Consider the following 15,245-nt stretch of genomic DNA (forward strand, 5'->3'; position numbering starts at 1 on the left):
GACAGGAACATACAAATTCTGCACTCTCAAAATTTCTCTTTTGAAGGCTTCCCACCTACCGATCACATCCTTGCCAGAGAACAACCTGTCCCAATCCACTCTTTTTAGATCCTTTCTCATTTCTTCAAATTTGGCCTTCTTCCAGTTAAGAACCTCAACCCTAGGACCAGATCTATCCTTGTCCATGATCAAGGTGAAACTAATGGTGTTATGATCACTGGAACCAAAGTGCTCCCCTACACAGACTTCTGTCACTTGTCCTAACTCGTTTCGTAACAGGAGGTCCATTATTGCATCCCCTCTAGTTGGTCCCTCTATATATTGATTTAGAAAACTTTCCTGAATACATTTTACAAACTCTAAACCATCTAGACCCTTAACAGTATGGGAGACCCAATCAATATATGGAAAATTAAAATCCCCTATCACCACAACTTTATGTTTCCTGCAGTTGCCTGCTATCTCTCTGCAGATTTGCTCTTTTCCAATTCTCGTTGACTATTGGGTGGTCTGTAATACAATCCCACTAATGTGGCCATACCTTTCCTGTTTCTCAGCTCCACCCATAAGGACTCAGTAGACAAGTCCTCTAATCTGTCCTGCCCGAGCACTGTTGTACTATTTGTTGTATTATTGATCAAATATGCCACCAGGATCTAAAAGTTTCAATATCTGACATGGATGTTGTTGTTGAAAATGTCAGAGGAATAACATCATTCCAAAGTCTGATCGCTTACTTGAACGTGTCATGCACAAGCGGTTCTAGTAATAAGTTAATTGTATCCTTCGGGTAAAACATTATGTGACTATTAAAGTGATTGTATACAGTAGTTCCTGGGGTCAACGCATGCCCTTCACAAAGGTGACATCAGCCTCATCTGCAGAGGAAAGATTAACACCAAGCAGGTGAGTTCCCGAGGAGCTCAATGTGAACAAAAATTCACACCCTGATTTCTTTCACACGCTCAATCTGTGATTTGTGCCACAAATGCATCTTTCAACAAATTCACCCCAAGAACCTTAGAAACAGAAAATGCCGGAAACAATCAGCAAATCACATAGCATCTGTGAAAAGAGAAATGATGTTAACGTTTCAGGTCTAAGACCTTCATCAGAACTAGGAAGGAGAGAAAACAAGTCTAACATTAAGTTGCAGAGAAGATCGGGTGGGATGGGTAGTAGAAAGGAAACATTACTGATAAGGTTTTTAAGGAGGTGTTGAGAGCATTGACAAGAACAGGGTTGTGGACATTGTATACATAGATTTTAGCGAGGCCTTTGACAGGGTCTCATGTGGTAAACTGGTTCAGAACTTAGCAGACCTAAGGTGGGACTTAAGATGAAATAACAAACTGAACATAGAATCGGCTTGCTGGTAGGATGCAGATGATAGTGGAGGGGTGGTTTTCAGAGTTAAGACCTGTAACCTGTGTGTGCCATAGCACAAGTGCTGTCTTATTTGTCTTGTATATTAATGATTTAGAAGAGAATGTAGATGGCATGATTAATATGTTTGCAGATGACACTAAAATTAGTGGAATGTGCACTGTGAAGGGTTACAACAGGATCTTGATCAACTGAGAAAGTGGATAAGGGAATGGCTGATGGAAAACAATACACATACAGTATATGGCCCATGGCTCGGAGAGATTCTTGATTACTGTTGTTTAACTAAATAACCACTGCAGCTGCTCGAATCATCCTGATATCACTTTCACATTACCAAGCACTACAACTCTCCCTTCCATCTTGGGCAATTTATTTGGCCCTGGCACATTCCAGAATATCTCGGCAGCAAGCATAAATTTGCATTTACCTTTGAACCACAGAAACATACTTAACTAAAAGTGCCCTATGCCTTCTCAACAAATTACTTTGTTCCAACAGTGCATGGCCGATGATTTAGAATTATGTTCTAGTCCTAACTAAATGATCCTATATATCCATGATGTATGTTACAATCTGGTTAGAAGGAAGAACATCATTCTATCATCTGGGAACTAGCACATTTCAGAATAACAAAGTTTCAGATCAGAGCTACCAATGCTTTGTTTGGGAAAAAGTACAAAAACCACATTTTCAGTTGAAGAATATGAATTTAGACCATGGAAAGAGTGTCAAAATGGAATGTGATAGAATGATAGATGGACATTGATCAAGTCCTGATAGTGATATCTAAATTTTGACTTTAGGTAGTCTGTAAATCACCAATAGATGTACAAAAAGTTTTGGTTACACATCCCTGCCTAAAGGAAATAAAATTCTTTATAGAAAGAGAACAGTAACTAAAACAAAAGATTGATCATTGAAACTGAGACAGGAAATCAAGAAAACAGGTGAGTTTTCTATACAGGTGGCATGTTACCGAAGCAAATCAACTGAGTGATCTTAAAATAAATGGTGAGAGACGTCAAAAAGGCTAGAGATACTTTGAGGTTGTATTGTTTTTACAATAGGAATTAGAAAATGAAGTCACGGGATGCTGAAGGTGTTGAATAATCAGTAATATCATTTCAACCTCAGCTTTCCAATTGGAATATTGTATCAGGCATCAAATAAAGAACACTGCAGTTGCCATGTGGCGTCCAGTAGGTGTCACCAGTTTGACACTGCTCTGGAAGCTGGGAGCGAGCTGGATCCTTAACAATCAGTTGTTATGAATCTGCAAGAGTGAAACATGCTAGTTTGGTATTCTATGGTCCGACACTTCCCATGGTTTGGAATGTTTTCACTTTAATCAACAGATAAAAAAAACATTTATTGTAAAGTGACAAAATCTGTTACAGTGATCCCATTTAGGTGGACAGATTGCTTTACCTAGGATTAAATGCTAAAATGTTAAACTGCAGCTACCATATTGCCTTCAATGGTGGTGAACCTATGGCACACGCAAAAGATTTATTGGCTCTGTGGATGAGGGCTGGTTTTAAATGGGCTGCAGGTGACAAGGTAGAAATGAGTAGCAGGTAATTCCTATTAGCTGGATGGAGGTTGGGAGGAGTCTGCATGTGCAGGGCTGACAGGTACAACACCCCCACCCCCGCTCCTACAGCCGTCCTCCAGTGGTCTAGGATGATATCGATGGGTCCAGTTTGCAGAAACTATGCTTGAACACTTGTGTGGCATCATCCAGTTCCTTTCTTAATTCGCTTTCAGTTGACTTTATTGCAGGAGAAGTGGCATGCAAGTAGTCCATGGGTCTCCAATTAAGTTGTAATTGTCTCAGTCACTCACAGCTCTTCTGTTTTTACCACATAAAAGCCCAAATTGGCTTGTTGGTTGTTGTATTTCACTGTTACGAATATATTTCCTATGAAATTATATTCCTGAATTTGACAAAGGATGCTCCACGGTTGTGGCAGGGCTTGAATAATATCACCTCTTAGAAAGTAAAATCAAGTGACAGGGGACAACAGGGCTTTGCTTCCAGATGAGCTCAATGGCTCTGTGCTCGTCTTGACTGTCAAAACATGGAGGAAACATCTCAAACTCCAACAGCCCCGATGATCCTGTGATTTCAGTCTCTGAGTCCGACATGCTAGCATTCTTCAGGAGGGTGAACCCATGGAAAGCATCCGGCCCAGACAGGATAGCTGGCCAAGTAATAAAGGCCTGTGCTGATCAACTGGCTGGAGTGCTCACTGAGATCTTGAACCTCACGTTTCAGCAGTCTGATGTTCCCACCTGCTTCAAGCAGCCTTTAACTATACCAGTGCCTAAGAACAATGTGATACCTACCTCAATGACTATTGTCTAGTAGCACTTACATCCACTGAGATGAAATATTTTGAATAACTGGTGATGAAACATATCAACTCCTGCTTGAGAAGCAACCTGGATCCACTCTAATTTGTCTACTGGTGCAACAGGTCCACAGCAGATACCACCTCATTGGCTCTTTACTCAACCCTGGAATATCTGAACAATGAAGATGCATACATCAGGATGCTCTTTATTGACTACAGCTCAGCATTCAACACTATAGTTCCCTCAAAACTAATCAATCAGCTCCAAGACTTTCGCCTCAATACCTCCTTTTGCAATTGGATCCTGGATTCCCTCAGCTGCAGACCCCAGTCAGTTTGGATTGATAGCAACATCTCCACAGTCTCTATCAGCACAGGTGCACCACAAGGCTGTGTGCTTGTCTCCTGCTCTACTCGCTTTATACTTATGCATGTGAGGCTAAGCACAGCTTGAATGCCTTGTTCAGGTTTACTGATGACACCACTGTTGTAGGCTGAATCAATGGTGGTGATGAATCAGCATATAGGGGGAGACTGAAAATCTGTCTGAGTGGTGCTCCAGCAACAACCTCTCACTCAATGTCAGCAAGACCAAGGAGCTGATTATTGACTTCAGGAGGAGCAAACCAGAGGGCCATGAGCCAGTCCTCTTTGAGGGATCAGAGATGGAGAGGTCAGCAATCCTTTATCCTAATAAATTCCTCGGTGTTATCACTTCAGAGGACCTGTCCTGGGCCCAGCACGTAAGTGCAATTACGAAGAAAGCATGCCAGTTCCTCTGCTTCCTTAGGAGCTTGCAACTTTGCCAAACTTCTATAGATACGTGGTTGAGAGTATATTGACTGGCTACATCACAGCCTGGTATGGAAACACCAATGCCCTTGAAAGGGAAACCCTATAAAAATTAGTGGATACAACCCTGTCCATCACTGGTAAAGCCTCCCCACCATTGAGCACATCTAAACAGAACATTGTCACAGGTAACCAGCATCCAACATCGGGGACCCCCACCACCCAGATCATGCTTTTTTCTTGCTGCTGCCATCAGGAAGAAGGTACAGGAGACTCTGCATGCAGTGTGATGTGTATACCCAAGGAAAATCGTTCACAAAAAGGTTAATGAGTCCCATGTTAAATACGTAAGTAAAGTTAATGTGCAAATCTGAACATGCTGCAAAATGTCACACAGCCTACCTGGAGCCTGTTTCCATGCTGTAATTGTTATATGGTTATATGGTTATATTCATTAATGCTGAGAGTGAATATCTGGGCTATGTAGATAACGTGTTCGATTTCAACCAGGTGCATAGTTGGGCTAAGAAACCCAGAGACTGACCAACATCACATTCTCCACAATTCTGATCCAGGCAGATCAGTAGGCACACTGATGTACTGTCCAGCTGAAGAGACTTAAAGAAAGTTCAAGTGGATTCAGGGTATTATTACATCCAGCCCACTGAGGACACTGCACATATGCACCAAAAATTTGGCATCACACTGTTCTAATGGAACTTGATGTAACTAACTCGAATGTATAGATTTAACAAAGCAATGAGGTGCTGGTTATCGGAGATTTACTCTAAGGTGATGTAACTTTGTCATCTAGTTAGACAGCATTGTATGACGCAGATATTGCAAGTAAATCATCTCCGAATTTATCAGTTTAGAGCAAATCATATCTTATTTTACCTCTGCAAACATAAGTTTGGTAATTCCAATTTCTGTGCTGAGAATAGGATAAACTGTGTTAGAATTAAAGAGATATTTTACTTTAGAAATAGATACAATAGAAATATACAGTATAATTGTATATAATTATAATGATGCACAACTGGAAACCTGAAATTAACATTAAAAGTTCTGGAAATTCTCAGCATATCAATTTTTTTTTAGCTGTTGATAAAATCAACAGATTAATTTGTCCTTGTATTTGGAGTCTAGATCAATGTATGTAATTCTCTGTCGGAACAGAAATCTCTTGAAACTGCAGAAGCAGGCAGGTGAAATATGATTAAGTCGATTTCTCTTTTGAACTGTTGGATAAAGTCTTAAAATATTTCTTGCTAAATTCTCTGCTGCTGGTTCCCTAGATTAACAACATGGAGTCCTGGTGTAACAATGGCTTATTATGAAGTCATTATATAGACTATGTTCAGAAACTTAAATTCTCTTATTCTGCAACCTTCTCTGTCCTTACATTCCTCCAAAATCTCTGACTCCTGTTCTGCCCTCTGATTATGGCTAGGCCTTTTGTTGCTTCATGACAAGGCTCTAGAATTTCTCCCTGAACTTCTCTGCCCGTTGACATCTCTTGCCTTCTGAAAACTAGTTTTGCCAATCAAAGCTAAAATTAAGTCAGCATTAATTCCTGAGACATGCACAACCATCTAGGTTAACATCCCAATATAGTTTATCATAGGGTGTTACTTTCAATAAAGAAGTAGTGAAACCTAGGGTCAAGCAAAGAAACCGCAGAATCTGGAAAGCCAAAATAAAAGCAGAAAACACTAGAAATGTTCAACATGATTAGACGACTTCTGGAGAGAGAAAAATAGAGTCAACTCTTCAGATCAAACAAGTAAAAATGTATCAAACTGGCCATTCTTTCTAGTTGTCTTTCCATAGGTGCTGACTGATTTGCAAAGTATTCGGCATTCTCTGAACATTGATTTCTCCAGCTTCCGGTAAACACTTCCCTCTGTCTCTCCTTTATTTTCCTTTATCCTATTGGCCCCATTACCCCTTCTCTTTATCCTCCCCTGCACTCCTAATCTGCCTATTGCCCACACATTCCTCCCTCTGATTCCTCTCCTCACATCCTTCCCTTTATTCCATGGTCCACTGACCCCACCTATCAGATGCTGTCTTCATCAGCCCTTTGCCCTTCCACCAATCACCTCCAAGCTTCCTGCTTCACTTCCACTCCCCTCCTCCCCGACATGCCTATCTTTCTACCTTACCCTTCTCATTTGGATCCGCCTATCACCCTTTTATTCTGGTTATCGTCCCTCTTTCTTTACAGTCCTGATGAAGGGTCTTAACCCAAAAAAGATGATGTCTATTGATGCTGTCTGACCTAAAGATTTCCTCCAGCACTTTGTGTGATGCTCCAGAATTTTGTGTTTTTATGCTATATTATGTCCCATTGTATCCCTTATGTAAATGTTAGAGATTTCACGTGTGCCACCTGATACTTATCTTGCAACTAATATTCTAAAAGAAACTAGTTTATCTGGTTATTATTCCATTGATGTTTGCAGAAATTCAAACATTACATCAATATGTCAAAAAGCAATTGATTGATTATAAAATCATTTCAGATACTAGCTGATGAAATTCCGTGAAGTCTGCTCCACAACTTTCAACAAGAACTCAGGCATTGCAGCAGAGATCATGTACAACATGCTTTCTACTTTCTCATAGAAGTTAATATCTTGCTAAAATAATCCTGTGCAAAATTTACAAATTGCAGTAATGTGCGGAAAGCTAATTTAGTATTCATTTTACAATTAATACCATCTGAGCTTTATTTTCTGTGTTACTTAGCCTGTGAACAATGCAGAATTTGTGTTATGTTTTATATTCATAAAGAATGACTGCATGATGTGATGAACTATTATTGATCATCAGACTTATTGATGGATTATAAAAACAGCAATCTCATTAGGGATTGAGACAGAGATAATTTCTCTTTCCTTGCTTCCAGATCTCTTTATTATTACTATTGAATAATAATAATTAAAATATTTTAAAGTTGAATACAATCAGAATATAGCAAATAACCTTTTAAAGTCCTGCAGTCTTTCCTTCTTAGTGAAAGATTTTTATTCCAGGATCGATGGAAATATTCATTATGTTATGGATCATAATTCGATTGCTGACATCCCAGCCATTGATTGGAACTTAAAGTGTGCACAATTTCTTTCCTCCAGAAGTCATACTCATAGATCTGTGGCCCACTGAAGAAGTAAACCAATCCTAGGGAAAGCCAGGTCGCGTTATTACATTTGAGATAATAATAAAATTGGTCACTTAATTATATCAGTAATGTTTTCTGTATCTTTACAAACATCAGAGGAATTTGTCACCATGTCTGCAATTACCATCATTTTGAAGAGCAGCATCAATCTTGTCATTGACTCCAGACCACCCGCTCCTTATCCATTTTGGATAGCCTTGGTCCACGGCCTTTATTCTTGTATTATAGCTAAGTAGGAGAGATTAAAATACATTCACTGATGACACATTATCTAACATGATCAAGTAAATAAACAATAATGTGCAGTGCCTATCATTTAGAGATCTGTGCTTAAGATTAACTTAAAATTATATTGCAATCATGCAAGGCAAGCTGAGTTAGTATTCATTTTAGAATTAATGACATAGAGGCTTTATTTTCTATTTTTTTTAACAATGCGTATTTCTGGACCTGTTTAAGTACAAGTATAATGATGAATTTATATAATTTTGACTTCAGTTACATCTATGTTACCACATTTATCTTATTGCCTAAGTTAGATGATCTTAAGTTAGAGAATTGGACCAGCATTATTGTGTCTCTGTCATAAGGAGGTGGCTGGGAACAGACCCACGTGCAAGACACAGACACTGAAGTACTAGGGACAGGACTAGGATACAGGGTGAGGGCTAGGACATGACTATGAAAACCGGGAACCCGGAACAGGACTGGACAAGACAGTTAGGAGCCAGGGCTTGGACTCCAATCAAGAGACTGGACAAGGACCCAGAATCTGGATCTTGCCTCTGGCTTGGACCCCAGAACTAGACAAGGATGTGTCTTGGCTGGCAGGCAGGACGAGGCTGGAGTCTTCAGGCTTGAGGTGAGGTTTGAGACCAGAGACCCGAGGCGAGGCTTGAGACCAGAGACTCAAGGCGAGGCTTGAGACCAGAGACTCAAGGCGAGGCTTGAGACCAGAGACTCGAGGCGAGGTTTGAGACCAGAGACTTGAGGCTTGGGGTCTTGAAGCTTAGCTTGGGGTGAGGCTCGAGGCTTGGGGTCTTAAAGCTTGGCTTGGGGCAAAGCTTGGCTAGAGACTTGAGGCGATGCGAGGCTAGAGACTTGAGGTCTTGTAGCTCTTCCTGGGCAGGACACGGTACTCCCGGGCAGGGCGCGGATCACCTGGGCAGGGCGCGGATCTCCACCCAATGGAAGCAAGGGACAGGAAGGGACAGAACCCAATGCAGGGTAACGGCAATCTGGCCTGACTTACCTGACGGAGGCAAGGGACAGGAAGGGACAGGACCCACCGCAGGGTAACGGCAATCTGGTCTGGCTTACTCGGCGGAGGCAAGGGACTGGAAGGGAGTTAGGTACAGGGTGGCTCTAAGACAAGACTACAGGCGAAGCGAGGTGAAAGTTACCGGCAAGACAAGGCAGGGCTTCAGGCGAGGAAACAGAAGACAGAGGAAGGGATACAAGGAGTAAGGACAAGAACAATCCAGCAGCCACGCCCTGGTCTCTGGAGGGATTTATGCAGCCAGCCCCAATGAGAATCAGCTGCCTCAATTAGTGCTCAAACAGGAACAGAAACAGGGTAGACAGGAAAACCTGGAGCAAGGGTCGATGGACCAGACCATGAAATGGAACGCAGACTTCATGGACTGGACCATGACAGGTCCCCCCCGCCCCACGGGAGCCTGTAGGCGACCAAACAGGCTATCCAGACTATGGACGACCTGGGCGGGTGGGAGGGTATTTAACTGAAGGGAACATCGGGTGGCAAGAGGAAAATGACAGTGTCTGTATCACAGGGTCTATGGTTGGCTGGATCATTCTGTCATAAGGGGGTGGCTGGGAATGGACTTACAGGCAAGACACAGACACTGAATTACTAGGGACAGGACTAGGATACAGGGTGAGGGATAGGACATGACTACGAAAACCGGGAACCCGGAACAGGACTGGACAAGAGAACTAGAAGCCAGGGCTTGGACTCCGAGCCAGAGACTGGACAAGGACCCAGAACCTGGGTCTTGCCTCTGGCTCGGACCCCAGAACTAGACAAGGACGTGACTTGGCTGGCAGGCAGGACGAGGCTGGAGCCTTCAGGCTTGAGGCGGGGCTTGAGACCAGAGACTCGAGGCAAGGCTTGAAACTAGAGGCTCGATGCTTGGGATCTTAAAGCTTGTCTTGGGGCTCGGCTCGGCTCGAGACTTGAAGTCTTGCAGCTCCTCCTGGGTAGGGCGCCGATGTCCCCTCGACGGAGGCAAGGGACAGGAAGGGACAGAATCCACCACAGGGTAACGGCAATCTGGCCTGACTTACCCGACAGAGGCAAGGGACAGAAAGGGAAAGGGGCCACCACAAGGTAATGGCAATCTGGCCTGGCTTACCCGACGGAGGCAAGGGTCAGGAAGGGGCAGAACCACCTGCAGAGTAACGGCAATCTGGCCTGGCTTACCCGATGGAGGCAGGGGACAGGAAGGGAAATAGGTACAGGGTGGCTCCAAGACAAGATTTCAGGCAAGGCGAGAGTTACCGGCAAGACAAGGCAAGGCTTCAGGCAATGCGAGACGAGACAAGAACTTCAGGCGAGGCAAGAGTTACCGGCAAGACAAGGCAAGGCTTCAGGCAATGCGAGGCGAGACAAGAACTTTAGGCGAGGTGAGAGTTACCGGCAAGACAAGGCAAGGCTTCAGGCGAGGAAACAAAAGGTGGGGAAGGGATACAAGGAGTATGGACAAGAACAATCCAACAGACACGCCCTGGTCTCTGGAGGGATTTATGCAGCCAGCCCCAAAGAGAATCAGCTGCCTCAATTAGTGCTCAACAGGAACAGAAACAGAGTAGACAGGAAAACCTGGAGCAAGGGTCGATGGACCGGACCGTGAACCGGAATGCGGACTTCACGGACCGGACCATGACAGTCTCAGTTGAAAGTGTGGAAAGATTAAACTGTTCATTTTTATTTTTAAGATACAGGTGTATAACTGCAATTTAAATAGCTGTTCTTTTTCTCCAATTTTGAAACTTTATTGCATCTTTGACAAGGTGGAATTTCTATTCATGCAAAGGTTCTTTCCATTCCTTAGCTGGTCATGAATTGATCAATAACAGTGTAACACTGTTATATGACGTGGTAGAGTTCATAGATTTCGTAGATGCATGGAAACAGACCCTTTGGCCTAACTGGTCCATTGTGACCAAGATGACCCACCCAAGCAAGTCGTACTGGCCAGCATTTGGCCCATAACCTTCTAAACCTACAAAATCCATGTACCTGTGCAACTGTCTTTTAAAATAGCTATTGTCTTTCCAATATTTTTTATTAATTTATATATATAAGAATACAGAGTACAGGAAAAAATATATATGTCAATACATTAAACTAAATCGCATATAAAGACTCCTCACTCTATATTTGAACATGTCAATTAGTTCGTAACATTGAAAAATAATAACTTTATTATATAAAAAAAAATCTAACCCACTACCAAGACCGAAGTTGATTAGTAGAAAAACAAGAAAAAAGATTGTTAGTCATCATCTGTGCTTTAACAGCAAATCAAAGATTTTGAAAATAATTCAGGAAAGGTCCCCACAATGTTTGAAAGTCTTGATTAGATTCAAAGATTGAACATCAAATCTTCTCTAAATTTAAACATGACATCACATCACATAACCATTGGGCGTGAATAGGAGGGGCCATTTCAGCAAAAACGTCCTTCAGGCCATAAGAGACATAAAAGCCAAAATATGCAAATCAGATGGCTCCAAAATAATATCCTTTCCTCCAACAATACCAAATAAAGCAGTCAAAGGATTAGGCTTGAAATTTACTTTAAAAAGTATCAAAAAGGTTTGAAATACTTCTTTCCAATATTTTCCAAGACTTGAATATTTCCAAAACATATGAATGGGTGATGCTTCTCCATTATACTTTTATCACTATACGGAGATGTTTCTAAATAAAAACGAGACAACTTGTCCTTAGTTATATGGGCCCTATGGACCACTAAAATGGTTATTGTACCTGCCTCAATCGTTTCCCTTGGTAGCTCATTCCACATACACACCACCCTTGGTGCAAATGGTTGCCTCTCAAGTTCCTATTAGGTCTTTCCCTTCTCACCTTAGACTTACTTCCTTTAGTTCAGGAGTTCCCAACCTGGGGTCCGTGGACTCCTTGCTTACTGTATTGGTCCATGGCATAAAAATGGGTATGCGCTAGGATATTGATGGCTGCCGTACTATTGGCAAATAAAGACTAGAATCTAGATGGGCAAATGAAACAAAATGGAAAATACATGCCTCCAATACATTTTTCCTACAAAGAAAAATATTTTCTTTGTTTGTTGCATAAATAGTGCTGCATCAATTTGTTTCACATATGGCGGAAGTCCAAATAAGTAAATAGACTGAGATGATTTGTGACTGAGGTTGTTATGTGTGTAGGTCCAGAACTTTGATCCTGCAAGTGAAAAAAATATATAAATTGCATTAAGAATTTGATGGAAGAAAAAAACAAGTGAGGTGCTTAACAGACATCTAATTAATCAGCAATCATTTTACACCCCTACTGAAGTTATATTTTACTGAGAATAAAGTATGTTTTTTTTACCTTGGGATTTGTTCAGATGAACCACAATAATGATTGCCAATTCTTCCATTCAAAGGGATCAAATGTCATGAACAAAAAGGAATTCTTTCATAATATCCCCTGGTTATTACCTTAATCAATTTTAATGCTAACCCATTGCAACATAAATTAGTCTCTAATATGCAGCAAAAGTCTCACCTTTGAAAAAATAAATAATGTCATCTCCAGGAATTTCACAAGCTGCATCGATGTTCGATGGCAGATCTAACCAAATATCTCGGATGGAGCGAACCTTGATATCTGCAGTATGTAGATCTTTATGCCAAAGGGAACTAATCAATAATCATAAAAGAAACGGCTTTTAACTGTTTAGGTTAAAATGTTGTTTGAGTACTCATTTAAATCACAATGAATACATAAGCTGGAAAAACTTTACCCATTTTTGAAGAGAAAGATATTTCCATAAGCCTTGGTGACAGCATCAAATGATATAGAAGGATCACATGTATCTTGCATCTGCAGCTGTGCAGATTCTTGGTGAGACATTTGTATGGTTCCTGAAAGAGAAAAACAAGTGTTTCGGAAAGAAGGAAGTAGTAATATTACTATAAGACCATATTGAAAAGGTGACATGATTGAGCAAAAGTGCATATACATTTATATTGTTTGTTGAGCTGATGTTTAGAATGTATAAATATGTTTGCTGACAATATACTGCACATTCTCATTGCATACATTGACATATTTCTTTTAATTTTGTATTTAGTGACCAGAAGCCAGGAAGAAAATGAATAGTATTGGTCCAACTTTCTGTGTTCTATAATATTTTCAGAGACATCTAGAATCATGGATAAATTTCAGACATGGAAAATACTTTTTGTTTGGGAAATACTCATTGGAGTCTGGAACTTACATTCCACTCTAAGATTTAGAAAAACTTTCATTATTAACGAAGTAATTTTGGAAGGAAGTAAGTAGAGCAACAGCGGTAAGACCAATGGGATCCTTTGCTCAATGAAGACCTCGTGCTTGGTTTCAGAAGATCATAGCTTCAGCACCAATTTCATGATTTTGGGTAACCTGAGACATTTCAGTGAAGTTGTGAGAGAGTGCCAGTCTGTCAGACTGACTAAATAGAGTGACTAAAGACTCGTGCACATTTCTGCAGGTGTACTGTGGAGAGCATTCTGGCTAGTTGCATCACTGCCTGGTACGGAGATGCCAATGCACAGGATCGGAAAGAGCTACAGAGAGATGTAGACTTGGGCAGCTCCATCATGGACACTAGCTTCCCCACCATCAAGGATATTTTCAATGCCTCAAGGAGGAAACATTAACCATGAAAGACCATCACCACCAAGGACATGCCCTCTTTTCAATATAACCATCAGGGAGGATGTATAGGAACCTGAAGATGCATACTCAACAATTTAGGAACAGCTTCTTCCCTTCAGTCATTAGATTTCTGAACAGAAGATGATACCACGAACTCCACTCAATATTTCACCCTTCTCCCCATTCTCTCTTTTCCTATTCCCCATTCTGGTTCCCCTCTTACCCCTTCACTTCTTCTCACCCGCCTGTCACTTCCTGCAGGTACCCTCCTCCTTCCCTTTCTCACTCTCCTCTCTTATAAGATGCCTTCTTTTTCAGTCTCTTACCTTTTCAACCTATCTCTCCCAGTTACTCACTTTCTCCTCTCTCCCCCTCCATCATCCTCCTACCTCCCCCCTCACCTGGCTTCTCCTATCACCTATCAGCTTGTACTCCTTCCCTCCCTCCACCTTCTTCTGGCTTCTTCCCTCTTCCCTTCCAGCTTTGATGAAGGGTCTTGTCCTAAATCATCGACCGTCTATTCATTTCCATAGACACTGCCTGCCCTGCTGAGTTCCTTCAGAATTTTGTCTGTGTTACTCTGGATTTACCTCACTATTTTACTTGCTTTTTATACCATTTATATTTTAAAAATATATTCCTACCGCTATTTACAGTATAGTAATTTTTAGTTATTTCATTTTATTCCTGTCTCAAAACAACAAATTTCATGATATGTCAATGATAATAAACCTAATTCTGATTCTGTGGAGTTGAAGAACTGATTTCTCTCCTTAGACAGTTATGAAAAGAATAAATCTCAAAGAAGAGCAGAGTAATTCCTTTACACAAAATACTCTGCGGATGCTGGGATCAAAGCAACGCCCACAAGCTGGATGAACTCAGCAGGTCGGGCAGCATCCGTGGAAACCATCAGTCGACGTTTCGGGCCAGAACCCTTCAGCAGTCTCATGAAGGGTTCCGGCCCGAAACATTGACTGATCGTTTCCACGGATGCTGCCCGACCTGCTGAGTTCCTCCAGCTTGTTGTGGGGTAATTCCTTTGCCACCCAAACAATGTTCGTCTTCTCTTTCCCCTTGGGCATTTTCTTGGCTTTAAGGACTTTCTTTGACTTTCACTCCAGCTTTGTGGGATCTGAGGTGATGAGGTCAGTGTAGGAACTACAGATTCTTCCATAGATGTGGCAGTAGGTGCTGACAGGATAGCTGGCCAGTTATGTACTGTAATTCACTTCTTTCACCATTTACACAGGGTTTCTGTGTATTCTCAATAGGTAGACTCAGACTTATGCTCTGATAAGTTTACTTGGCTCTGCACTGAACTATGAGTCTCAGACTCTCTTTGCGGCCTTTAGTTCAGAACAATATTATTCTGAACTAAATCACATTGTTATTGTTGCCATGATTTGTTTTTTTTCTCTCTCCACATTCCGTATTCAATGGTCATTTTTTGTTTATGCGCTCTTTTGGGTTTCTTTGTTTCGTGGCTGCCTGTTAGAAGACAAATCAGAAGGTTGTAAAGTGAATACATACCTTGATAATAAATATACTTTGAAATTTGAAATTTGAACCCAGATGCTCCTCTCCACTTTGAGCAGTCATG

At 41.4% G+C, this 15,245-nt stretch overlaps 1 protein-coding gene across 1 annotated transcript in view; it reads right to left on the reverse strand.

Moving 5' to 3' along the window:
• Nucleotides 1–965: 965 nt before the first annotated feature.
• LOC140200933 (matrix metalloproteinase-20-like) overlaps nucleotides 966–15,245 on the reverse strand; it is a 40,655-nt gene continuing 26,375 nt past the window's right edge. The window contains exons 7-10 of the mRNA XM_072264579.1: nucleotides 12,744–12,864; nucleotides 12,506–12,639; nucleotides 12,039–12,178; nucleotides 966–1,019 (exon numbers count right to left, since the gene is read on the reverse strand). Of these exons, the coding sequence (XP_072120680.1) occupies nucleotides 966–1,019; nucleotides 12,039–12,178; nucleotides 12,506–12,639; nucleotides 12,744–12,864 (449 nt within the window). The remainder of the gene's footprint in view (nucleotides 1,020–12,038; nucleotides 12,179–12,505; nucleotides 12,640–12,743; nucleotides 12,865–15,245) is intronic.

Source organism: Mobula birostris, chromosome 7, assembly GCF_030028105.1.
Source record: "Mobula birostris isolate sMobBir1 chromosome 7, sMobBir1.hap1, whole genome shotgun sequence".
NCBI classification, from domain to species: Eukaryota; Metazoa; Chordata; class Chondrichthyes; order Myliobatiformes; family Myliobatidae; genus Mobula; species Mobula birostris.